Below are 27,880 nucleotides of genomic sequence, written 5' to 3' on the forward strand. Positions count from 1 at the left end.
GTTTTTCAGCCGGAATCTGGGCGAGTTTTTACGCAATGGCGTAAACAAAATATAATGATATAACAGTAAATGAAACATGGACCCATTACAATACCCCCGAGACAAGGTACAATGGATTTTTACAAGTTAAAATTGCAACACAAAAGACCAATATGAGATTGGTTGCCCACAAGGTTATGGTTACAGTTTTTTGATGATTATGTGATGACAGACATGATATGGATTTAAAAAATTTAATTTCTACCCCATCCAGCGTTTTCTACAGATTTGGGCTCATGCGACTATTTTATTATTCCAAACCTAAAGAAATAGATGGATAATATAAGATTTGGGTAGAAGAAATCATTATCGAAACAAACGCCACGCCTTAATACACTGAGGGCTTCAGGAAAACTTATTATTCGGGAGGAATAAAAAAAAATTGAAAAACGTTGGACGCTGTAAAAAATAAAACGCTTATTTACCGATATTTTTTATAGTAATAGTCACGGAGTTATCAAACAGCTCTCGTATTTAACCATAATTAGTTTTGAAATTTAAAACTTGAACTAGAAATTTGACCAAACACCTGAACATTAGAACTCTGAAGAACAGATTTGAAAGACATCTTTATATGTACAAAATATGGCTGTTAATAATCTCTACAAATGTGAAGATATTTTTATTTTTAATATATCTACACGGCTATTAGTTAATTAAATATAAATGCACCCTAGCTTGAAAATAATATTATTAAATAGTGAGCATTATTAAAAGCGTTTATTTCGCAAACTAATAGTACAGTTTGGCAAGTTTGTACGTACACATTTTTTAAAAATGATTTCTAAAAATTATAAACCCATATGTATTCATAATTAATTTATTGATTCCATTGTTCAATGATAACCGTTGGTACACAGAGCGTCTTTGACCCTAGCATCATGTATTAAAGTACCAAAATTAATACGTTTTTTATTATTTATATTAATTATATTGCGAATGATATTCTGAAAAAGATTTTTTTATGAACATAATTTTGAATTAAATTAAATATTTTCTGTGTTATATTTATATAATTATAATTATTGGCATCCGAGAGTTTTGAAATCATATATGTCACGATTTTTTTTTATTTTGCAGCCTTTCAAACAGACTTAAAATAGTTGAAAATTCTATTACATATTTCATAGCGATACACAGGTAAGAAAAATCGTCACTTTAGAAATTGCGAGCTTTCAGAATTCCTGTTTAAAATTCCGAAAGCCACTGTTGTACAACTTCCACATATGTGTAAGTTTTATATTATATTCCATAATTTAGTTAATTAATTTCGATCACCGATAAATACATTAAACTAGTTTAGTTTTTTAGTTTTTTTTACAGTTTAAAATTAATTTATTTTTGCAGTAATACAATACGATTGATATATTAAATGCTAAATAGCTGCAGTTGTGTCGCTTAACCCTTCGTTGCTTAAAGCCGACTGTTATATATCCATGATATACGTAGAGGTTTATTTATGTTTTTTTAAACAAATAAAATTTGCTTTAAATTATTGTATAGCGATAAAATTATTTATCTTCCGTGCTAGTCAAAAGATTGTGTAGTAGGTAATTGTTTATACTATCGTGTAAAGTAAAAATCGGTAATTGAAGAATTATAACCATGTAAAATTTGTGGCAGTTATTAGTAATATGTTAAAAAAAAAATTATTTGAGCTCACCTGTATCCTGGCTTCGGGTAAGCCAATCTTCGCGGCGAGCCGCTCCCGCGCGAATACATCCGGGTAGTGCGTTCGTTCGAATTCTGAAAAAAGTTTACCAAAAATTACAATATTTTGAGGACATTCTTAGCTATATATTTTAGCGCGATGGAAACTGGCATAAAGACCGGCCTTTGTAGCGATCTTTGGAAGAAGACTATGCTTAGCAGTGGGCGTCGCTCTGCTGACATGAATGAAAGAAGGGCATGCAGTTTTTATAAAAGGCATCTAAGGGACCTTTACTCTTAACAGAAACAGTCAAGGTTTTTTTTGTGAATTATACATAAATATTTTAGGATAACTTCCTTTAGTATTTTCATATAAAATCCAGAGATAATAGAAGCCAAAATATAAAAAGATGTAGAGAATTCGGGCTTGTCGGCAATTACCAAATCGAGATATCAATTCTTGGCCCAAGATCTTAAGGATGCTTGTGCCGAGATATCTATAGAGCGTCAGACGAAGCGAACTAAAACCGCTCGACGGCTTCCTAAACAGGTGAAATAAATAATATAAACACCCAAACCGAGTCACGAAAAGATCCTTCGATCTTCACTATAAAAAGGCTATGCGCCTTTTTGCAATAAAAATAAAAAAGTATTCGCTTGTGTTAATTAGATAAAGCGAGTACTTTAAATATATTGAACAAAATATTTCTTAAATAATGCGTAATGCGATTTCGTTTTTTAATTATTTTGTATCATCGTCGTCATTTCAGCCGTATGACGTTCATCGCTGGACATAAAGCTCCCAATCGGTTGAAAAAAGCCTCCATCTAGTTTCATCACACGATCTTAACAATGTTGTTAGTCCATCTTGAATGTAGTTGTTCTATGGTGCGCTTGTTGTTCCACAGTCTAACTTTGCTGTGAATTGGGAGTGACTGGTGATGATCTTCAAGGATCGTAAAGGGTTAACTTAGGGCTTTTCCCACAGGAAGGTTTTGGTTGAAAGCCTTTTGTCCAATAATAGATAAATGTAAGCCTATGATAAAACAGCTTTGCTAACCTCGTTCTAAGCTATCGATCTGGTCGTTGGTGAAGCTGGTGCGGTTGCGCTGCAGTTTTCGTTTCAACCGCAGTCGTGCGGCGTCGTCGTCCGCGCCGCTGGAGCCGGCATTCGAATTGTCCCCGGACCCCGTCTCGTCTGAATGCAGCCCTTCAAGCCCTTCAAGTGTCTCTTCGCCTAGATAAAAACCAACAAGAGTTTTAAAAATGATTTTTCTTTCTCGTTTTAAAATTCTACATGGTATAGTATTCTAGTGCGGAGGCGATTGGTCGAAGTCATACGTTCTTTTGACGTCTGTTCTCAAATAGAAATGCTTTCGCATAAGACCATAGATTGGACAGCTCAGAGAGAAATGTTGATGCTTTTATATGAGTACTTTATATACATTAGTATTATTTAAATAAACATTAGTCCTTAAGGTTATTTAAATATTTTAAACTAAATTACATAAGTGAATGCGTTATTGCATTCCTCTCAGAGATCCTGAGTACCTCAGCAGCGCAGAGATCAACCATCGAGGTGGTTTTAATGTGTTTGCAAATCCACATGCGAAAGCCAACGATTTCTTAACAAAACAAAACAATGATCATTTCCAAAGATGGATTTTATTATTTTTGTTATTTAACACAAATGGAAAAGAAAAAAAAACCGGTCTGCTAATTTAGAATAGACAGTATTAGTGCTACTCTGCACGAACCAACATTATGCTCTTTGGCTAAAGAATGAGGGATCAACGAAGAGAAGCCTCTTGCATAATAATTACATGGTCTAATAGACTTATATAACGGTGACTTTATTAACAGCCATTAAGTATATTATTTAATACAGTTAAGACAGCTCTTGAAAATTTTACTGTGATTTATCCAAGAGGTTTTACAATGTTAAAAGGCTATCGCGTGAAGCTAAATTAGGTAAATTTATTAGCCGGCCACTTTGATGGAAACCGCTGTGTTATCAGGCCCCCGCTCTCCCCTGTCCGCAGACACTCGAGTGTCTGTTCTTTGTTGAGTCGGCCACTTATAATTTATTGACTATTTAACGAATAACTTTCGGAATGGCCTCCCTTGATTTACAACTTCGCGATTATCGTAAACTTCTGATCTGATAAAAATTACGTAAAATGTAGAATCCTTCACTTCCGCTTGTGTGCGTGATGAAGAAATTATCAGAGCTGTAATTTTATTAGTCATAGAATTGCTGTATTTGTTGATTTCTGACAAGCGCGTAATTTGTGTAATTAATGTAACAGCGCTGACAGAGAAAATCAACATGTAAGATAAAAGACCGTAAAGACATGTGACAATCATTAATCCACGGCTCAAACACGTGACAACGATATTAACGGTTTCATACACTTTAGGTTTGTGTGCCAATAGCAACATTATGGGGCAATTAACGGTCATGAAGATATTATTTGTCCTGAAGAGATTGAAGTGACATTTTTGGCTAAATCTTTGAATACTCCATGATTAATGAAAATAAAATTTCTCTAGTCACACCAATATTTAACAATCCGTACCTAGAAATCAGATTTGGTAATTTTATAATTTTCTCAAAAAGGCATCTTACTTTGATCTCCACTGTTTTCCAGTTGCACGTATTAGCATGCGACGTAAATAGTACAAATTAAAATTGAAGTTGTTGTTAATGACAAAAATCAATGATTAAAATTAATATCATAAAAAAACTAGAAGAAAATAAAAAATATAAATATTTATATATTTTATCACCAATTTACCAATTTGAAATAGTACTACTTAAGAAATAATGTTGTATGATATATTTGATGGTGACTAGAGAGATTAATACATAAAAGACCTATAAGTGATTTAGAAAAAGTATATTGGACAGTAGATATGAAAAGCAAAACCTCTTGGTTTATATTTATGCTTTCGGAGTTGACACAGTAGGTGGTAAATAATGTTAAAAATGACAACGATAAGTGAAAAAAGAGACAAGGTACTGTTTAATTATTACTCTCATTAACATACCAGGAGATTGCATATTACACGATAATTAAATGTCATAAATTAATATATTAATATTTCCATTAAACAAGATACCGAGTTTGGCGAACGTAGACAGTGGTGGGACTTCCCCCTGAAACTTAAAGCGTAGGAAGTACCGCAGATAATTAATTTTCAAAATAATCGGCCGATAGAGGTAGGATTTATTCGACTTGTTTCGATTTTATCTTTTATGTAATTCTGCAAGTTTTAGGCTTGGAAATTATAGTACCATTTGTAATATAATCATTGCTTATTAATATTTCGAGCCCAATGTACCTGCGTAATATTGTGATATTAAAAAACGATATTTTATACGTTGGAAAATTTTATTAATACGTAATAATAACATGGTGATTACCTTTTTTTGTTAAATATAAATGTAAAAAAGATAACTTAATTATTTTCATTCCGTTTACGCTATTCGTCACAAGATGGCGGTGTATTGTAAAACTCATGTCTATTCAGGCAAGCATCTTTAAAAAAATATGAATTACGTTATTACCATGGCACTACTGTACTATATAGTGTAATTTATTTCTTGTTCATATACAGCAATAAACAGAACTAAAAGATCGCTTAAGAAAATAACTTATTTATTACACTAGTACAAATACTCAGAACAATAGTATGTTTATATACGTTCCAGTGTTTAATAATCATTTATATAATGAGTAAAACATTAATTAAAAATTATGAACAATTATTAAAATGATGTTTTTTAAATACCATTAACATATAAACACATTTCAAGGAAATTTCAACGTAAGGTCGGGTGTGACGTCATTCGCGAGTAACGATGCAGATTTCAACTAAAAATATAGCATAATATTTTTAGAGGGAACCTCACCGTTTTGAGAACGCAAGCGCGAGGTTATGAATGGAGGAGATTTTAAGAGCTAGGTTATTCTGCGGCGTGTCCGCTTTAGTAATCCGCTAAGGAGAATTCGCGGGCCGTGCTGTCTCGCGCCACCCACTGTCAGGGGACACGTACCGTGCGCTACCTTACTTGATATTTGTTAATTTTTTGCATACATATAATTTCTATTTTTAAACGCGTACAATTTATTTACTGTTTAACCTTAAAATGCGTAATGATGACAAACTGCAACATACCATTTAAATGTAAAACGAGCACTACACTTAACAGTAAATGCATAGGGCAGTATACATGCAACATAAGGTTTTCTAATAAGTATAATATAGGGTACATATCTACAAAAAATATATACATTGTAGGGTACATATCTACAATAAATATATATTTTAAGTGACAGTAGGTAGAATTTATGTTCGCTGGAGCGTTAAAGTTCTGGATTTGAGACCAAATCGAAATTGAGACGAATCGGTAAACACAGCGTCGGACTTCCACCTCTTCCGTGGACAAATCAATTTCTTAAAATCATTGGAAGATACAGGGCCTGGGTTCTATTAGAAATCTATAGGGTGAGGCCTATGTCTAGCAGTGGATATCCTACGGCTGAAATGATGATGATAGTTAATTTTATACATATTTTTTGTTGAATGTTAACTTTGTTTATTAAGTATTTATATCAACTGTCCTATGTTTTATATAATGACGAAGAACTTTCTTATAATTAATTGATTGTATTAATATTGATTGTAAAGAAAGTGATTTCTAATAAAGCGAGAATATTATAAGATTTGCAAGATAGCCTTACTGTAATGTAGCATAAGGACGCCAAGTAAATTTATCGTAATAAAGTCAAATTGATATTTTAATTTAATTAATTTTAATGTGATATAATTTCCAGATTTGTATGCCAAAGATGTGTATTTTAAAATAGAACCATAACTTGTAAAATTAATTACATGAACTTAGGTTGTAAATCATTAAAAGTAGTATCTTGTTCAAGTGTTTACGCGGTCTACATTTTCCGTATAATGCGATACCTACGTAAACTAAACTGAATAAATTAAGTTCAAGTGTCAAGAGTGCACGGCGTTCGCGACACCACGCTACGGGGGTGGCAGGGGCTTCCAGAAAGCGAGGGGGGAGGGGTGGCGGGGAGCCGTAACGCGCGCGTTCATGCAGAAACTGACGATAACGCGGCCCGGCCTACCACGTAACCCTGCCGAGTGCGATAGCGTTATCGCGCGCTTAAAAATGTATGGCCAATAATGGTGTCGCGTTTTGACAAGGTGCAATTTAGCCGGCGTTCGAGTGTTGTACGTACGTCAGATAAGGGCGGTTAATTTAAATTTTCGTGACTGAATTGATTACATATATCTCTTTAAGGGATAATTCTAGTTTTTATAGGTATAATATTTTTAATTAGTCTAAAGTAAATAATATGGAATACTTTTTAATAGTTTAATAATTAACTAAGACCTTTTTGAAAACCTGATAGTAAGCAAGAAGATCAATCGAAAAATCGAAAATTTTTATGGATTTTAAATTATCTCCTTCATTTTGCTATTTGTAATGAGTTTTAAATTCATATATATTTGGAAGTAAGTATAAACATTTTAGTGTTTTTACAATCCACGAAAGGGAAATATAATTGTAACATTATTACAATTAAGCACGGATTTTATTTTATGTAACTCTTAAAAGTAAACTTTTAGATATAAACTAAAAGTGTTTGAAAATAAAAGCTCAGTTAGTTTTGGAATAAATAGGGTCGTCTGTGCACTTTGCTGCTTGGACGTTCTACGCTGTACTTGCCGGTCTGAAATTTCGACTCCAAAACCTTAAGGCCATAGCTATGTGGTCTGCTCGCTGCCACTTTAATTTGCCATTCTACTGGGCTATGACGGTATTTTAATTCGATAACGGATCGTAGTGTACTAAAAGTTTTACATAAAAAACACATATTCCTAACATCGTAACTCTTGTAAGTTTCTTCGAACTTGTGAATGTCTGTTTATCCGCGAAGTCATTTCTCTAGATTCGCGACCTCAAACTGTAATTCCCTTCCTATATTACCTCTAACAATATGAACCAACCCACAGTTAATGTAAGTGTGCATAAAAGAAACTGGATGCGTATTAAGTAGGTAGGTTGTTATATTACCCCGTTAAACAAAAGTACGTAAACCTTACTGTATAATTGTTGAAGTTATTAAGCTGTGGAAACCTAATCCCCTTATCTTCCTATGTATTTAAATGCGTTTTTAATGAATAAAAATGCTTGGACAACACCGCATTGCTTTGAATGAACTGAAACATAGAAATCGACGAAACACTTCAAGTGATTATGTAATCTTCTGCTAAATTAATTAAACTAAACTGCTGAATTAATTACAATTTGTACTAAGACATTTTTTGCCAATTAACCATTTAAGATAAATTTATAACGTAAGCTGATTTCATTTATTTAAATAACTATTTATCATAAAAGAGAAATAAAATGAAAAAGGAGAAAAAATAAGTAAGACTAAATAAACTGATATAAATATTTTAACGACTATTACTAAATATAATAATATATAAAAATATAATATAATGTCTGTCCAGTTGTGGACGTGCTATGGCTGAAATGATAATGATTATACAAGATCTAAAATATATTTTCGCTCATAATTCTCCGTGAAATCGGTAAATATTAAAAGCTATATCAAATCCAAGAAGACGGTTTAATGTACTTATAAGTTTATTCACTTCGCAGCCAGGCGTTGGTAAGAATTCCCTTGGCAATTTGTTACGTCGACAGCTAGATGTCATCCGATGTATTCGGAGCCCATCTGTCAGTGGAGGAGCGCGAAAACATTAATGTTTCATGAAGGCTCGCAGCGTAATAATGTGTATAGAGATCGCTATCACATAATGGACGTGTCTCTATTTAATGTCACTCAAATACAGGATAGGGTGCGGTAGCGGGGCGCGCGTATCGGGCATAGTTAATAAATATTTATAGCTATCCGATAGACAGGTACAGATAATATTATTTAGTATTCATTATTAATTTAAGTGGCTGAAAAAAGTAGGATGTGGCAAAATTTTGCTTAAAAAATTACTCTCCGAAAGTTCTGATGCAAAAAAATAAAATGTAGTACCAGTTCATGATTTACAATTTTTTTAAATAAATCGCTATTGTAGCAAAACTGAAAAGAGTGGGACGAGAAGATAATTTGCTAATTAATTATTAAAAGGCGTCAATAGACGAAAGATAATAAGCGACAGGCAAAGCGGATTGGCAAGTTGAAGTGGCAATAGGCGACAACATAGCGCACAGAAGAAATGGCAATTGGGGCCTTTAGGTTCTGGATTAGAAACCACGGACTAGAAAGCGAACGCAGTACGTTCACCTATAAGGTAAGTTCATCAGACAACGCTGGATGCGGGCTTTTTCCAACCTGTTTTACTGGATATCTATCATCATCATTATGTCATCCGATCGACACATATTGCTAGGTATTAGTTTCTGGCTGACATAATAACTGTTCTTGCGAAATCTATGGGAAAGGCCTATGTCGAGCAGTCGGGACGTCTTACAGCTGTATAAGGATTATGAAAGTAAAATATGTTGATCTAGTCGTACTAGGATGTATTGCCTTTTTTAATTATTGAATAAAACTTTAGAAAAGTGATTTATTGAAAATTTTGCTTGTCTTGCAAAGTTGTCTAAACGGATTTAAGTTTATATGGAACAGTATTATATAACTACTGTAACCGTAATGTTATAGAAACATGCTAACAGATTATAAGTTTTATGATGTGTAAAATTACAATAAATTTTTTAATAATTAAATTTTCATTATAAAGTTTGATACTGGCAAACTTAATACACATATTGTCACAATAAATACAATGACAAGCATCACAAACTTACGCCTAAGGGCCATGTATATCTTAAAGTTCTCATAAAAAATAATATAGTTATTTGCAATATCGATGTAATAAATAATGAAATTTGTAAATGGTTTTTAAAATTAAGAAATAAGCGAAACTAATAATTAAAAGCTTATTATTTTATAAAGAAGTGTACGTAATATTAGTGTCTCCGTTCCCCAGTATAAAAGAAAAGATGGCGGACCGACCATAAACAAGGCTTGCGGTGTTGCCTTATCGCAAAAATGTCATCGCTATGACGTATATTTCATTCGCTGCGATTCCCTAGCGCTTTCCCCGCGCGAAGGGAGTGAACGTTGGTTTAAACCCAGAAAAATATCTTTTACTATGTACTTTAAAAAAAAGTATTTACAAAATAGAATACAATGTCAATGAGCTATCTGCGATTATATAGGTTACGCTTTCAAACAAAAATTTAAAAATATGCGTTAATCCGATTTCATATACAATTTAAAAAGAGCAACTGTTAAGTTTCTGGTTGGATTTTCTCAGCAGATCAGCATTTTCAGCCGGTGGTAGCATACTACTTAAAATGTTAAAATAATTGATGATTAAAAAGCGCGTGTTAATACCTATTTGAATAAAGATAATTTAAATTCGAAATATTTATCAGTAAAATGTCAATCACAGTTTTAAGTATATTGAGATTATTACAGCTAAGAAATTACTCAAAATAACTTCAGTTTATTATAAAATAATATCGTAATTAATTTGTAGGATTACAGAAAATTGACGTTGCTGGGACATGTTAGTTAAGCATCTAAAAGGTAGTCCAATACTATTGTTTTTTTTGGTCTAAATTTTAAATTATTATTTTTTGTAAACCATCATCATTATATTGTCAGCCGATAGACGTCCACTACAAGCATAGGCCTCCTCCGATTAACAGCCTTACGCTGCCCGCAACCTGCGACTTCCCAGAACCTTGACTGTGTCGACGGTCCACGTGGTGGGCCTTCACGGCCTTTTTGAACATACCAAACGTCAAACTCATCGTTCACTAATAACATATGTCCAAAGTTTATATTTTTTAAACAACGACATTCTTTGGGTAATTTATAGAATTATTATTATACAATATAAAACAATTGCTGCTAAAATAAAGAGATAAATACTTTTTGATGCATTTATATATTTGTATTATTTTACAGACATCATAAATGTTTTACAGACATATAAATAAATTGTATTTAATACAGATTCGTGTCACGTGTCGACCATTTTGTCTGAAAACGGCGGGAAAAGGGCCGGAGCGACGCTTGAACGCGTACAGGTATTTAGTAAGTGATACGAGCGCAGTCAGACCTGCATACTAATTTAAAATAGAGAAAAGATTTTTTTAAACTTACTTTGAACTTCTTCCTTAAACTGCCATGTTTTTCAAGTTTTTAATCTAATATTACATAACATATAGTGGTACCTGTAAGACATGGATAGTAATATTTTGTAGACGTAATAAGCTACATTTCTTGAGACTTGGTTACTTTTAAATCAAAATAGAATATATATTCTTTGCCGTGTATAAATAACAGTTAGCAAATTGCATAAAGAGTTTGTTAAATAACAACCTTATATTACCTAATTTGGCAACCTTAATAACACAGCTGTTTTATGTAGAAAAAATTAAGGGAAAATTCACGATAAACCATTTGCACGTTGCATTGCCATTTGAGATACTTTACTATATTCGCCGGAGAGAGATAACACTAGAAAATACGTAACTTATCTCATTGGTTCGGTTATTAACAACATAAGGTGGTGTTGTTAGGTTAATGTCAAGGCAACAATACGTTTACAAATAAAAAAATTGAACGCATCTTGTTATATTGTCTCAAAAAAAAACATAACTTATTTAAAATTGTATTATTAATATAAGAAAAAGCAGGTAATAACGAATTTTATACTACATGAAAAGATGTCAATTACTCACCTTTTAAAATATATAAGCCACGTCTGCGCCTTTTTAAATTTCGTTATAATTGATTTTAACTATATTCCAGCAATCCATCCCTTTTATTTTATTACAAAAATGCAGTAGATTGGGTGTTACATTAACTCTGCCCGGCGAATATACAGTAGCTATAATCCAATAGAGACTGTCTTATCGTCATAGGATGTCCACTGCTGGAGATAAGTCAATTCCGTATATTTAAAATGGAACCAAAATATAGTCATTAAATAACCTGAACTACTACCTATCTACAGGATGATTGGTTATAGGTATATAAGCTTTAACAGTTTGAACGTATAACTTATTTGTTGTCAACTATTGTATAGAATACTTTATCCAAAAATTAATGTTTTCAAGAATAATAAATAATGTAGTGATACTTGGTACTAACATTGTTTACTATATATCCTTGTAGACCTTGTACTGCCTATAGTTGTAGGCCTGTCAGATTCGAATATAAAAACAAATGAGTGTTACATATTTGAGAACGATCACTTTATATAGGGCGAAAGGAAATAAAAACTTTAAAGGTTTTTGCTAGTAAACAACCCTTTATACCTATTATCAATCACCCTGTCTATGCTTGTGAAATAATTTTTACAATATTAAAGTATATTAACATTATGAATATCTAAAGATTTATTTATTCATAGATAAAAAAAAAGATTTAATATATTAGTTGTGGAGTTCAATAGGATTGTCATTGAATAGGGCCGACGTAGTCTGAACGTGTATCGGATCGACGATCGTACAGGCGTATGTATATGGGGCGATGCGCACATAGCCGTCGGGAATATCCGCATATGTCATAGTGTAATTATATGTGTGTTGTTTACACGCGGGCGGTGCAGTGGGGCGGCACTAACTCGACGGAGGGGACCGCCTACGCTCCTCCCGGTCTTTTTTACTTCTCTTGTTTGCCGTGTACGAATTATGCCGATAGCAGAACTAATGGGTGGCGTCAACGAAAAATATGTTTATACATAAGAAGTTTTAGAATACGATAAACATTGTAACTATTAAATTATATAAAAATATTAACATTTACACGCTTTGTCTCTAAGCCTTCTATCATTATACAGGTGATTAGTTATAAGTATAAAAGCTTTAAAAGGTTGAATATGTAACTCATTTACTGTCAATTAATGTATGGTACACCCTATCCAAATTAAATGTTTTTTAGAAATAATGAATAATATAATGATAATATATTTAATAAACAGTTCGTATTATTACGATTTAAAATTATTTATTTTTTACAAATTACAGATATGTCATTGCAGATTTTAATTATCAGGAGTAATGAGCCTGTCGCATTCCAATAGAATTTTTTTAATATACCAAATGTATTTTTGCTGAAATTAGCTCTACATTCGGTTCTTTAAAGTTTTTACACCTAAAACCTGTCAGTCAGTTTAGGATATGCCATAATAAAGTCCACTTTTGGTCATAATATATTAAATACATGTTGCCCTTTGATAACTTTTTATTATACAAAGGAGAAATGTAATTTATATTTTGATAATTATATCGTTAATGTGACCTCCAGACCTTCAAGAAATTTTTCCGAACTACACTGAAGGATCTCAAAAATACGACTACCTATTGAAACAAAAACCGTTGATTTTTTCTCTAATATTTTAATTTAATTCAGCAAATGTTTTTGGAAAGTAACAGAAGTCTGCTCTTGAGATGTCACCGTAAATAAAAGTCACAAGGCTATAAATCAATACTTCGTAGTTGTCACTCCATAACAGTAATATTCGAAATAATTTTTCCTGTGAACATTTCTTGTAAGACCTACAATTAGGTATTTGATATGTGACAAGTGGCCCCGTTCTGCAGAACCCAAATCATTGAGTAGTGCTCATTTAGTAGTGCTCATTGAGCATGTGAAGCTTTCGATGCAAGAAGTTATTTAAAAAACAAAATACATCTTCATTATGCCTCGTTATAAGCGTTTACAACTTATAAGTGTTAAAACCTTTCGTAACTATACATTTCTACATATTAACAACTTGTTTGTAAATAATGAAAACCATAGAATCGTATTTAATTTAAAGTATTGTATATATTATTATATACAATACTTTAATTAAATTCCACCTGGAATACGTTCTTGAAATATGGACTGACAACAGATAATAACATAGTATATAACACAAGGCCACATAGAAAAGATATACATAGCTAAAATAGTTCAGGACGTGGTTCATGACGAGTGATGTTCATAGCAGCACTTTAGTACCGATGAAGTGGTAAAATCTTCAGAAACAATAGCAGCACCGTCAAAAATCAATAGTGATAGCCTATTTCTGCCAGAAAACGTAAGAAGTGTATAATTTTATATTAAATTAAAAAAGGTTGTATTCATAACTCTTTCATCCATTACTAACTTCAACTTTATTTTATTACTATATAGAAAATTTCATATTTATAATTTAGTAATTTTCTATAATGCTATAAATAAACATACGAAAAATTTTATTTTAGTCCTTAATAACTTCAAGTCAGTATTAACACTAAACTATGTAGTTATGTTACAAATTTCTCAAAGGAAAAAAATAAAGAAGGAAAAAAATGTTGATAAGACTCACTCATTTATTGACATAATTTCTAAGAAAAAAAAGCATTATTTTAATATTAAAATAAGTGTTTGAAGTTCTTTAAAAAATTAGGGATAGACAAGACATAATTTATATAAACACGAGAGTGGACGTTGCGAAATCCACGACTGTTAAGCTCCCATTCGAGTGCAGATTAAATACAAGTAGGTAGTCGTTCCGCAAGCAAATTAACAGCTATAATTACATGTAAAACGTACGAACGGCAAGGGGACGCACCGAAACCGCCCTTTAGCGAGCGTTTTCATGTTTTATAATCCTGTTTCATGCGTTATTGGCCTCGGTAAACCCTTTGTGCGGCCCGTTCGCCCGGACACGCTGCGGTCTTTGGTTAACTGCGACCGATCCGCAATCGGAATGAATGAGAAGCGTACGTACGCGTTGTAAATGTCATTCAATTTCATTCGATTGCGTACATTTTTCGGTCTTTTATTTTTATTTATGTATTACATATATGACCAGTACTCATGGTTTTGATAATTTTATATAAATAAAACTAAATGGTCAAAATATTTTTTTCTTAAAGTCGCTAGAAAGTTCTTAGAAAAAAAAGAAATTACAACAGAATGTCAAGGACTAGGACTAGCGGTGACGATTGTAAACTCTTTCAGATAACCCGACAAACATATGTTAATTTAATATAGTTTAATTGTTTGGAAATAAGTCCTAACCTAACATTTATTTGTGCATTTAATTAATTTTGAATATTGGTATATCCATCCCGTGCTTCTTTTTTTATCATTTTTTTCGATAAGACTTTTTGTTGTTTCAAAAGTGGCAAATAAGTTTTATAGTAAAAGCAATCAATATTTAAGAAAAATTATACACTGTGTAGAAACTGATAAAATTTCAACAGCTATTTACCAAAGACACTCGGAAAAAATGCGAAAATTTAAAAGCAAAATAATAGTGATTTTCTTAAGCAAGCCTTGTTGGGTGCACCCCTATCAGTTGAACATAGAATACCTCTGAAAGGGTGATACGTAATGAAGGCGCATTTAATTGCTATTTTGCGCGCGTGTATGCCTCCGTCCCGCTGAGGGTCCCGGCTCTTTTATCCCGTTTCACCGGGGTTTGGAGCATCCGCGGCGGATCCGTGAGGCTGCGATGTTTATTTCATTTGTGAAATTAGATCTTATTTATGAGCACTGGTGTACATATTAACGTATTATATGGCACAGGTGAAAGGAGAGTGATGTAATTAATCTTTTTATCGCAACGATCGTTCTAATAATAATAATCATCGACATGTCAGCCGATAGAAGCCCATTGCAAGACATGTGTCTCTTCCAAAGTTCACCACGATCAGGCTTGTTTTGCCCGAAACCTTGACTATGACGCTGGTACATCTAGTGGTGAGCCTATTCACACGCCGCCCTATCTTTGTAATCGTTATAGCAAATATAGTATAAATTATTTGGCAGACTATTCTTTAATATTTTCTACTAATTGCAGATTTATAGAAAGAATAAATTAACTAAGTTAACAATGCTTAGTATAAGAAAACTAATGCAGAATGTAATTCATAATGATCATTTCAGTTTTAGGACGTCTATAGCTTGACTTAGGCCTTTCCGTCAGATTTTCAAATTGTATTACTGGTTGAAAGCGGCGTAAGCCCAGCGTATTACGACCACCGTAGTAATATACGTTAAACATGGAATAGAATTAGAACCAGTTTCCCGTAATATATGTGATACTTTGTAATCCCTAAATTAAAGGCAAAACAATAGTTTCGGCATATAGCAGTAAAGAATAAAGAAATACCTTGAATTTGTTTAACATTTTTCCAAAAGCAGCAAAATAAGACATTGGTAGATGTAAAGACAAGGTTTTGGTTTGCTCTGATGCTAAATATTCGGAGAGAAAAATTTATTAAACGGTAAAATGGTATTAGTTTCAGCTCATAGTGCCTACTGCAAGGGATAGGTCTCCCCCTAAGTAATCTGTGGGGGGATAAACCATAATCACCACGCTTGGCAGCCAAATTCGCAATTGCAATGTCGTATTAATGTACGCAGAGAACACTGCTGCCTTTCCTCTGGAAATTTCTTTATGAGCCGTAAAATTCCTGTATAATTAATATATAAAGTATGAATTATACAAGATTTTATTCCGAGAATCGAACCCGCGACCTACAAACAAGTCTTTTCTTTTTTACCGCTAGGCTACCATTGTTCGTACATAAAATTTGCCGATTAGTTATTTTTCTGTTTTGTAAAGTATAATTTGGATGTTTTACTTGTTTTAAGAGAATCTGCAGAACAAACAAAGAAGAAGAAAATAACAAATGAACCAACAAGAATCAATCACTGACACGATTCAGTAATGATCCAGACACCTATAAGTATGTTAACAATAAAAAAGAGATAACAACATACAATAAACATTCATTATCTGTATCCTTTATAAAAAAATCTCTTAAAAAATCTTTTACTTACACTTCACTATATGTAAAACTATAAGTTTAAGGATATTTGAAATTTGGTAGGCACCTTCAGTAAAGTAGACGCAAAGGGATTGAGCAGACTTTCATAAAAATAATGCCTAGATTCAATTTATAACTTATAAGCAATAAACTTTCCTATTGTATTTTTTTCGCTTATTAAAAATTACCAACAATGATTTTTTGAAAGCCATTGCCTCGCGAAGCGGATAAAGGACAACGTAGTATTTTATTTTTTATATTATTATTCTTTCGCACTCACTACTTTGCTTACCTGTTATCTCTACACCATTATAAGTTGTAGAACATAATGTCTACAAGCCATTAATTCCGACAGTAACATAAAAATTGTGCTTTTTTATTGTTACTGTGTATTGACATTATACATGTATAAATAAATAGCTGTTTTTTCAGTGTAATACTATAAAAATGTTTTTTATTTTTCCTTAATGTAATCTGTTTTATGTTGATCCAACATTAGCGAAATGGAAAATACAGGTTGATTTGTTATAGGCGCTTTTGTTGTCACTTATTGTATACCCTAGGAAATAATATGTAACATAATGATGATATAGTAAGAAAAAGCGTTTTTAAAATTCGATACATATTAAAATTAATAATTGTTTATAATCTGTCCTTACAGACTATGTATTGCCAGACATTATTGTAAATATTAATGATAATGTTTCAGAGTTATATATAATTTTGATCAGCTTTACACCTGTAGCAGAGGAACCTGTATTTAGTATTGAATTATATAATTACCAAAGGAGACAAAGTCGGGCTATGTAAGTCGAGCACATAATGTATACGTTTCCCGCACACGCTGTGCGGCGGCACCTTCAAAGCGCGGCGACGGGCGCGGCACTAACCCTTTGATCTGCCGCTCATACGCTTTAGGTATAATCTGAACCTAAAGCTGAAAGCCCTTCTATTTCGGTGGACTGTCTTGGGGTTGTTTCGTTTAAATTATGTTCATATGCGAGTTTCACTCGTGTTTTATTCCTTTGGATATTAGGAGACAGATCAGCTCTACCGTGTGAGCATGTACTCAAACGAGCGCTGTGATGAGATATTTACTGTTTATTAGAGTTAAACCGCTCGTTTATAATCTCATTAGTGTTAACCTTTGTATAATATTGAAATGTTTTTGCAAGCACGGATTATTTTTTAATTAAAACTTCGGAGGTACTCGTACCTCAGTGGTAAACGACTGCGACTTATGATCACAGGTTGCAGGCTAGTTTCTCGATATGTACTCCATTCGTAATTAAAAGGATACGATGTACGGCCATTCTCATAGTCCCCTACCATTTAATCTCTTCAAGAACCTTCTTAAGTTATTTGACTCGTACAACACATACATAGGTGGACTAACCTGTGGATCCTGAATTATTTTCACTTTACTTTCTTTTTCAGCTTTTGTGCAAATCTTTCTATGACATCTTATCTCGTGCTTATAATGCCAATGTTAACTAACAGTCGCGTTATTGACTTGACTACTTACCTACTTGAATACTTGTCTACTTTTCTGCAATGTGGTTAAATAACTTAAGACTCGGTCGTAACTTATTGTGGTAACCCTAGTCTTGATTTTGAGTTGGTACAGTTTGTAAATAAGGGTTGCGTCCAAAAATGACCTAATAAATTAAAAGGTATAACTAAAACCAAATTTTGGCTCTGAGAATTTTATATTACCTAAACCATAAATATAATGGCTGCATGTTGTAACGGTCATCATCGAAAAATTTAAGAAAAAAAGAATCGGATTGCATTTTAATAACCTGTTATCGGTTTTGATGTCAAACGTCATTTGTTCTAGTTACGTCATGTACATACGAAGGACCACCCGGGCGCTCTCGGTACGGTGTCGCGTCGTGTGAACTGGACAAGATAGGTAGTGGCGTGGCTGTTAAATTTTTTGACCAGTGTCTAAACGTCAGTCGTACTTAAGATGCTAAAAGAACAGCATTCGAAGTCACAATGCGTCAAATTGTGTGTTTCTACATTAAAACATATTATCTTTTAAAAATAATATAACATATTTTATTTATTTTTTCTGCTATAAATTGCATGCAAATATCAATACATACTATGGATAAGCTTTTGATTACTGCCAAAGTCACGAAAAGAAGTTCCATGTTCGACGCCACTGGATGGACTAGCTAAAGACGGAAGGAATTCGAAACACAATTTCGTAATATTCTACACAATGAAGAAAGAGGAAAGATTGGTAGAAATATATGCAGAAGGCCTTACTAAGGTTCAAGGTCCTTAGACGAAAGATACAAAAGAATGTCAGGAGTTTACGGAGACCAAGTGTTGATCACATAGCAGTAATCACCCTTTAACAATGTGGCCGTTTGTCACACAGCCTTATCTGATAAAAAATAATAATTAGTATTAATATTACAAAGGTACGATTCAGAGATACAATTTGTATATATAAAACTATAAGATCAAATGTAATACAAACTAAGTAGAATTTATCATTAATTGATTAGTTATACTTTTTCAAAGAGAGCATGATATCCCAATTATGTGTATTTTGTGTGTATTGAGTGCAATATTTTTAATAATTAAATTAATTATATCAATAACAAAATTTTCTTTTATTCAACCGAACTAAATGGTAAGTATTGCGTGGATTATTAGAACTATTAGGACAAAGTTAGTAAGACGAGCGAAAAATATTACCAATTCTTAATGCTTTCACTAAACAGTCGTGATGACAAAAATTCATCACGTGGTCCCACCCTCGACGCAACGAAATGATCTTTGCGGTGATAACTCTCGTGACCAGTAAATAAATATTCAACAACGCGCCATACATCTCACTAATTTAACACTACAGGACCCCATAACAACCATCTATCCCGGGACCCTGCGAATAAAATATCCTGCGACATTTTTCTTCGCCTTATCTAGAGAGACCAGACGCTGCGAAAACCACGCTTTGTGGATTTTATAGGAATATTTTTATTGACTTTCTGTCAATCTGTCTGCGTTTTTGGCTATACTGCCAATTTTTTAAAGAATTGATAAATTTAAATTATAAAAAGTTTTTACTACTTTTTTCTTTCCAACTAGTATTTACAATTTTTTTTTTACATAAAGGATACTTTACATAAAGGATATTACGATTAATTATGAATTCATTAATATATTTTTAATTTTTTGGCAACAGGTCTTATATAAGAATGGGCGATGCCTTTGCACAATGATTTTCTATTATATATTTTTGGTATTGGTTTAATTATGCAATAAATAACATGAAACAAACAGAATTTAATTATAATATTATCATTACAATTTTTCTCATTATCCCATTTAATTAAATAAAGCAATTTATGCTTCAATTATTAAAGCTTTTTAGAAGTTATTATAATTATTTTAAAAGTTATAAGAAAATTGTAGTTTAACGGTTTTATTTACAAATGTGTAGTATTTTATTTAATATTGTATTATGACTATGACAGTTTAGGTAAAAGCAAAACATCAGCTCTAAAATGTATCGATAATCAGATTTTCCATTATTTTTCCCAAATTGAAACACTATTTAAACCCAAAATCTTGGTCACTTATCGGTATACTTATCTATTTCATTCCAACACACGAATTTTTACATTGACCCGTCTCTTTTCGCCGGCATCTATCAAGGCGCGACTTTCCGCCTCCTTTTATTCAGTGCGTTTTATTTAGTTTTCGCCCCTTAATGGATTTATCTTACGTGCTTTGACCTTGTCTGTTCGTCTTTCCGTTGCTAAGTCCTTTAAGGCCTTTACGGATTTGACCTTAGAATAAGATTCAATCGAGTAACAGCATTGTAGTCTTTCATGGATTAATTTCTTTGTAAATTTTTGTTTAGAGGTTAATGTGCCTAATTCAATACAATAAATAGCTTAACATAAATGGTTGATTAGTTAAAGTGATACTTAACTTAAACAGGGAAAATCATTATGGAGAGGAGTACACTGCGTTTACAACAATTCAACGCGAAATATATACTTTTTATATGTATGTACTTAATACGAAATCGGAAGAGAATTACAACTTTTAAGGCAGTAGATAACACAAGAAATTTTGGTCATACTTAACTTTAAGAGCTTTCAATTTTGGATGGATCTATCTAACAATAATAATAAATAAAAAATTATGGGTACAATAAAAATAAAACAGTATTGTATTTTAAATATTAGTGAAAAACAGTTTTAAGAGCGTCGTAATTAGTCAGTTAGTATATTGCTGTCACATTCGGATTTGTGATACTTTTTTTGGGTAAAAATATCTGTTCTAAATATATATTAAGCACTCATAAAGAATGACTCTTATTTCATCGACTGTCCTCTTATATAACTTGGAAAGTTCCAGGGAGAGGCTGAAACACTGACACCCATGCGTGCTACGACATAGCCTCGTCTTGCTGTCTTTCATAAATATCCTAGCCTGGAAAGATAAAGGCTCCGCTTTTTAACGATTGCGTGCCTGATGCTCCGTTGAACAATGAAAGATGGACAGGGTATACTTAGATCCTTTTCTTAAACACTCAGTACTAAAACCCCTTTATCTAGTATTCTTTTTCAGAATAACGACCACAAACCAGTTCTGTAACCCTTCATACACGCGAACAGAGCTGTTACAGATATGTGATTATTTATCTACCTATGCCAACAGACTTTGTCCAATCATAGATATAAATAATCAATTCGAACCATAATTAATATCAAAAAATTAATGTCAACAATAAAGTGTTTATTCTAAAGATTTCTGATACAAAATATTGGGAACTATATTTTATGGTGCTTAAATAAATAATGTTGATGTTGATATTCCATCACACGAACAGACGATAGATTTTCGAGGTTAATGTTGTCAATGACTGTTTCGCGATGTTTCGTGGGCATAGGCCTCCCACAAAGATATGTACCAAAATCGCCACACTTGGCAGACGGGTTATGATTTTAGTATGGTATTATGGTATACAGAGAAAGCTGCTGCCCAGCTTAAGAAACTTATTTGTGAGCTAAGGCTGGTGGTTATTACGTGACCAATGGAAATAAGAATTCATTTATATATGTAGAAAGAGTGGTTGATTTTGATTATGTCAATGTATAGCTCATTCTTCAGCAAGAAACTTTGAGGCTTTTGCGCATATTTCCAATCATCACGTGTGAAGTGATCATTCTGAAATATGTTTTACCAGTTTATTTTTTCTATTGAAATATAATAAACTAATGGTTAACAATAATTAATTTAATTATGTGGTATTTTAAATTTTGAAAACGCTTTTTGTACTCTATTATCGTTACGTTTTTATTCTCTCTGAAATCATTGCTTTTTGGATAAGGTTTATGTATATACATTAATTGAAAGTACATGAGCTAAATTTTTATATCTTTTTAATTTTCCACCTATAAGCAATCACCCTGTATTTCATATTTATGTGCACAGATGACTATTTAAAACACTTAAAACATACAATAATTAATAATGTATAAATTTGCTTAAGCTATGTAAATTAAAAGGTCTGTGGATACAGAAATAATTTGTAAGCCGTATCCAGCATTATCAGAAACAAAGTACCACAAAGCCTGCTCTTTGGTACGAACGGACGCCCGCGGGTACGCTTTGTTATTCAAACAATTACTGGTCAGATTCACTTGCTTTGTTTTGCGGTGCGAGTCAATTATCTAAAATATAGTGTTGCGAAATGTAGTCTGAAATCGCAGCCGAGATAATAGATTTACTTATTTTTTAAATTAAAGATAATTTAACCATACGAAACTGCAGGAAATACTATATATATGTTTATATACAGAATCAATTTTTAAACAGTTCATCAATCTATCTTTATATTATATACAGGGCTATTGAATAAATAGTTAAATAGATGTAAAAGTTTAAAAGGTGAACGTATATTTTATGCCGTCTTTATGGGGGACCGGAATTAAATGTCACTTTCTTAAGTTAAATTCACACGACTACATTTTTAGCGAGTTTTTTTTCTAATCAACATATATTCACCTTCGTTATCAACAACCTTTTGCTGTCTAGTATACAAATTCTCAATGCAGTAAAAATCAACCGGTTTTTCCGTAAAATATGTCGACAGAAAAGACATTACTTTCCGGTCCTCCTCATATAGCTATCGATGTATCGTACGCTCTATCCAAAAATCATTGGTTTCTGAAATTATAAATAATGTAATGATAATACAACAAGAAAAGCGTTTTTGTATTGCCAGAAGTTATTGGCCTGTCGCATTCCAATAGAAAAGAAATAAATTATTGTGACTTATTCCATAGTGATCACTTTATAAAAGCGGATTACCTTGTTAAATTATCTTACATTCACCCCTCTAAAGCTTTTATAATTATGTATGAGAGATTCCACTTATATAGTGAGTGATTCATGACGATATCTGGTACTATATGACTTAGGGACTTGGAATTGGATAGAAATAATTCTTTCGACCCGTAGAGGTTAGCTAAGAATAGGAAAAACAGTTTGTGGGCGGGTTTTATGAAATTTTATCCACTAGCTTGAGGGGGCGACCATAATAAATGCATATTTTTTAGCTATATAGGTTTAAAACTTAGCCAGAATATTTTGTTTCCATTTACGGATTCCTCTCTACGTGAAGCCGTTGGAGGGGGGCTGGTTGTATATAAAGTTTATTCTTCAATAAATTGATCTATAATTAAGTCTAGGCACTATTAACTTAAAATAGTTGTCTACAAACATGGTGAGAGACACTGCCTTCATTTAAATTCCCAGGTATCTAAGACACAGGTTAAGTATAGTTTTAATACTAGAGAAAGCCTGATGTAATAATAATATAAACTTGTATCTAACGTTATGAAATAATATTTAGTTCACAGTTTTAGCGGTCAACTGTACACGCTAGTTTTTAATTTAGTTTTACCGCAACTCTGTTATATTGATTTAATAGTTATTTCAGCACACAGACGCCCCCTGTAATACTTAGGTCTTCACCGAAGATATCTATGTAGGGATATACTATAATCTCCACGCTTTGCAGGCGGGTTGGCGATTGCAAAGTGGTATTATAGTACGCAGAGGACTCTGTTGCCCATCCTCTAGAAACTTGTTTGTGAAAAGTGGTAATCGTATATAATTAGTGCATCAAGTAAAAATATGTTATATAAGAATGTATCCCGGGTAAATCGAAAATGCGACTACAAGTCTCAGTCCTGAGCTACCAATACTTAAACTGATTAATAATTTTGTTTTATAAATCTAATTTTGTATTAATATTTCATTATTATGCATATTGTTCAATATTCAATAAGGTTGTGAAATAATTTAAAAATAAGGTTGTCTCGATTGCACAAAGAAACTCGACGATGACGAGTTGGTTGCAATGTATATTGACAACGATGCCAATGGAAGTATAATAAGCGCTTCTATCAACAAATAATAGTGCTAAATGTTTTATTGTATTTATAATTTTTTCCTGCATGTTAATTTTTTATGGGCCCTGCTATTGGGAATCTCTCTTACAATCTCTGTCTTGGCTAGACAGGGACATTTTGTTTAATCATTTATTAACATTTATTTTCTCGCTCTTATTACTTCCTTCTTAATATCTCTCACTATTTTTTCTTTTATCACCATCACATTATTTTCCATTCCTATCCACTTCTTTACCTTTCACCCGTTTCCTTTTATCTTTCATCGTTCCTTATGGATTGGTACTGCTACAATTTCAATTCATTTATTTATTAAGTAAATGCTTTATTTCACATTTTGTTATTTTATAAGGTCTTATTTAATTTATTTATTACATTTTCTTAACTTTTTTGTTATCAATTACTATAGCGTTTTTCTACATATTAATTATCAGGACAGAAACTTTTTAGGTAATATATCTCTAATTGGTTTTTCAAGATACAAGTCTCATTTAGTTTGTGTACTTTATGGTAATTACGATGTTTATAATAATTACGAATAATTTTATTAATAACGTCATTTATAGTTCTTTTTTAAAATTAAATTAGAAACTTAAATTCAAATGGGATTGACATCAAGAATATTTTTTTTTTAAATAAAGTATGTCTAAAACAACTATTTGTAAATTTATCATAATATAACTCGTATTTGGAATTAAATTATAGTTTTAGAATTTGTTTTTATATATTATTTGTAACATCGACGTCACGCACGAAGTCGTATTGTATGTCTATCGAATAAACGAGTAAAATAGTCATTGGAGCGTGTGGCACCGATCGCCTTACCGATTTGCCGGCACTTTCACGCTCCGCGGCCCTGCCCGCGTCGGCGATGATACCTGCTGGTGATGACAGGTTTTTTCTACTTAAAATTTGGCGGGAAAACGATATCATTGTAGATAATAAAAACTCAACTTTGTGCTTTGTTCTCCGACGTTATTTTTAATCGCTATAATTTTCTTTTCACTTAAAGTGACTACTACACCGTAGGAACGCGGTAATATCTAGATTTTGTAAAATAAAATTACAACATATCATCTGAGATAGTCGTCTTAAAAATTAGTGATAAATCTAAGAACTGTATTTTCACTAACACGAGTACTATACGAATAGATACAGTAATTTAAATATTATATCGACGAGAACTTTATAGGAAAAATGATTAATAGAAATCCTTGAATCGTATATCAAACGATGCCTTTTATTTTTCCGGAGCGATATTTATGATCGCAAGCATGATTATATTTACTTATATAATACCTAAAATGTCGTTTTCGATAGAAAGTAAGGTCGTACGCTGTGCTGTTGGATATATGGTTAACAAAGCAATAGTGTATTAGTATTCTCTAAACATTACCTTTCTTTACAGAATTTTTTTTCAAGTTATATCTTGCAAAAATATACCCGAGATAGTTTGCGTATGTTTAAACATTTGTAGTAAAATAGTATGCATAGTTTCATGATTGCTTGTAAAATGAAAAATTTTTAACCGTATATATTGTTGGTAAATTATTTTAGTATACAAAATTAAAACAAAGAGCCGGGAAAATGTATTCAAAGACTTTTTGGACAAAACTATAATACCGAAAATTATAGAAGTTTTTGCCATAATGGATATGTATATGCTCCTTGAGAATATTAATTCGTAAAGTAAGTATGTTTTTTTAATAAAAAAAATAATTTAACTCGTAATATTATTAGAAAGTAAACTATTCAACTGAGGCTAAGTTTTGTAGCATATCTGCTTCAAAATAAATAAAAAAAAAATCAATCTATAACCGTAAGTGTAAAAGTTGACCATGATATCAGGCTTTAAAGTTATCGATCATAAAAAATACGAATTTTAAAATAGTATTTCTTTACAGGAAAACGAATGTATATCAAAACTATAAAACGTTAAGATTTTATTTATTGTGTAATTTTCTTCTGAAATAAAAGGTCACTATTAAAATAATGTTGGTATAATAATCCCAGAAATTGCCGGAAGATATAATTATAATCATCTATTAGAGACCGTTGCGATCGAAATTAAAAATTCCATAACTCCTGTGTAGTTATACAGTACTTCGAGAAAAATGCCCAAAGCCACCTAATTGGATACAGAGTACAGACCACTACAAAGGGGGATGTTTGAGATAAAAATGAAAATTAAATCTTCCACGCGGATGGGCAGAGTAATGTTTTTGACGGTACTGAGGCGGGATTCCATCCCTCCCTCCCTCCGTCGGTGGGGGAGGATGCCGCAAATCGACTATCAAAATGCTGGTGAAAAAAGTTATGTTTCCACGCAGACAGTGCGACCGGCTGTTGTGAGCTTTCTGTCCTTTTTGGCGGCAGTTTGCTGTGTTTTTTTTTTTAATTATTCTCGTCTGACAGCAGCGGAGATGCGGTTGTGCTTCAAGCTATTGATTTTCGTTCAGAAATTCACTGTTGACTGTTTCAAAAATAAACTCTTTGGTTTTCACTGCAACCAAAGTTCAAATAGCGTCCAATTATACTAGCGTTTTAAGTCTTTATCTTTTAACGGGGAAATATAGATAATACAAAAATTTAATAAATGATCGTTATTCATATGTAGATTATATTAATTCTAGTAAATATTTTTTATATTATTTTTAACATTTCACGAATAACGATAAGAAGAAACGTGTTGTTATAATTTGTGTTGTTAGGAAATATACAATGTTTGAAACTTACCTTTCTTCATAACTGGCATATCAGCACTACATCCAATGGCCTGAGGCCCGGGGCTGAGACTATGCAGTTGGTAAGGCGGAGTCCTAGTGTCGATCTGCGCAGGCCAAGGCGCTCGCGGCCACGCAGGGGCGGAGGCCGGGGCCCCGAGAAGCCGCAGCCGCTCGTATACGGGTGTAGAGCAATCTGAGCCAGTCTGCTGGTTGCTAGATTTCTCTTTTTGCGCCGCAAGATTGCGAAGGACGCGGTTTATCGAGGATACCTGTTGACAATAACGTTTTTGTATAAAAAAAAATTTTACCTATTTATTTCTAGCAAAAGAAAATTTTTGTTAAAGCAAGATTTTATTTATGTTGCATAAAAACGAACTTTGTTGAAAATTGCATTTTCATTGAAAAAAAAATCAGTTATCGGGAATATAAGTATATCATTAGAATTGTCTCCATTGTGAAAACTTTACTTGAAAAGATACTATGTACCTAAACCATTGCTTAACCTAGTATTTACTAATTGCATTGTTCTACAATTGATATAATTAGTCCTTTGAATTTCTGTTTATTGAAATACTGAAAACAGTATCGAGCGATTCCCACGGTATTCTTTTTATAAATAACTATTTGAAGAACCATTCTAATCCTTTTGTTGCGATAAACCAGGCAAAGGCACTTGGCAACTGTCAGCCACCGGTATTAAAATCGAATTAAAACCGCTATTAAATTTAATGCGCCGTGAACATTCTAAAAACCATAAAAACTTATTTAAATCCAATGGAATGAGAAATGCGATCATTGTGAATTTACATTGTCTATGTGCAAAACTCTATAGGATTTATTACCTGTAAACATATACAAACAAAATTTTATTTAAAAGGGTTATTTACTAATTGGTGCATTAAGCGAGCACAATCGCGGAAACCAGTCAATGGATGTGTGTAATTCGAATTAAAGGGACTGTTTACAGGTCCGTTTCTTGCAAAGAGATTTTAGTTCTTTTTTTTATTAAATGTTCAGGCGACAGATGTATTCACACATGACCAAATTTATGCCCGAGTTCGTTGTTTATGTTTACTGATAATTTTCATACAAAAGTTTAATTTTTGTTTACAAAAATGTTATCTCGATTT

General features: G+C 32.4%; 1 protein-coding gene across 1 annotated transcript in view; it reads right to left on the reverse strand.

Annotated features, from left to right (window-relative positions):
- Window positions 1–27,880, reverse strand: part of LOC137923671 (paired box protein Pax-6-like) — a 62,394-nt gene that overhangs the window by 4,788 nt on the left and 29,726 nt on the right. The window contains exons 4-6 of the mRNA XM_068766903.1: window positions 26,761–27,019; window positions 2,750–2,926; window positions 1,703–1,785 (exon numbers count right to left, since the gene is read on the reverse strand). Of these exons, the coding sequence (XP_068623004.1) occupies window positions 1,703–1,785; window positions 2,750–2,926; window positions 26,761–27,019 (519 nt within the window). The remainder of the gene's footprint in view (window positions 1–1,702; window positions 1,786–2,749; window positions 2,927–26,760; window positions 27,020–27,880) is intronic.

This window comes from Battus philenor, unplaced genomic scaffold (assembly GCF_028537555.1).
Source record: "Battus philenor isolate CCGP_79_NKW_IND1 unplaced genomic scaffold, ilBatPhil1.0.hap1 SCAF_22, whole genome shotgun sequence".
NCBI lineage: Eukaryota > Metazoa > Arthropoda > Insecta > Lepidoptera > Papilionidae > Battus > Battus philenor.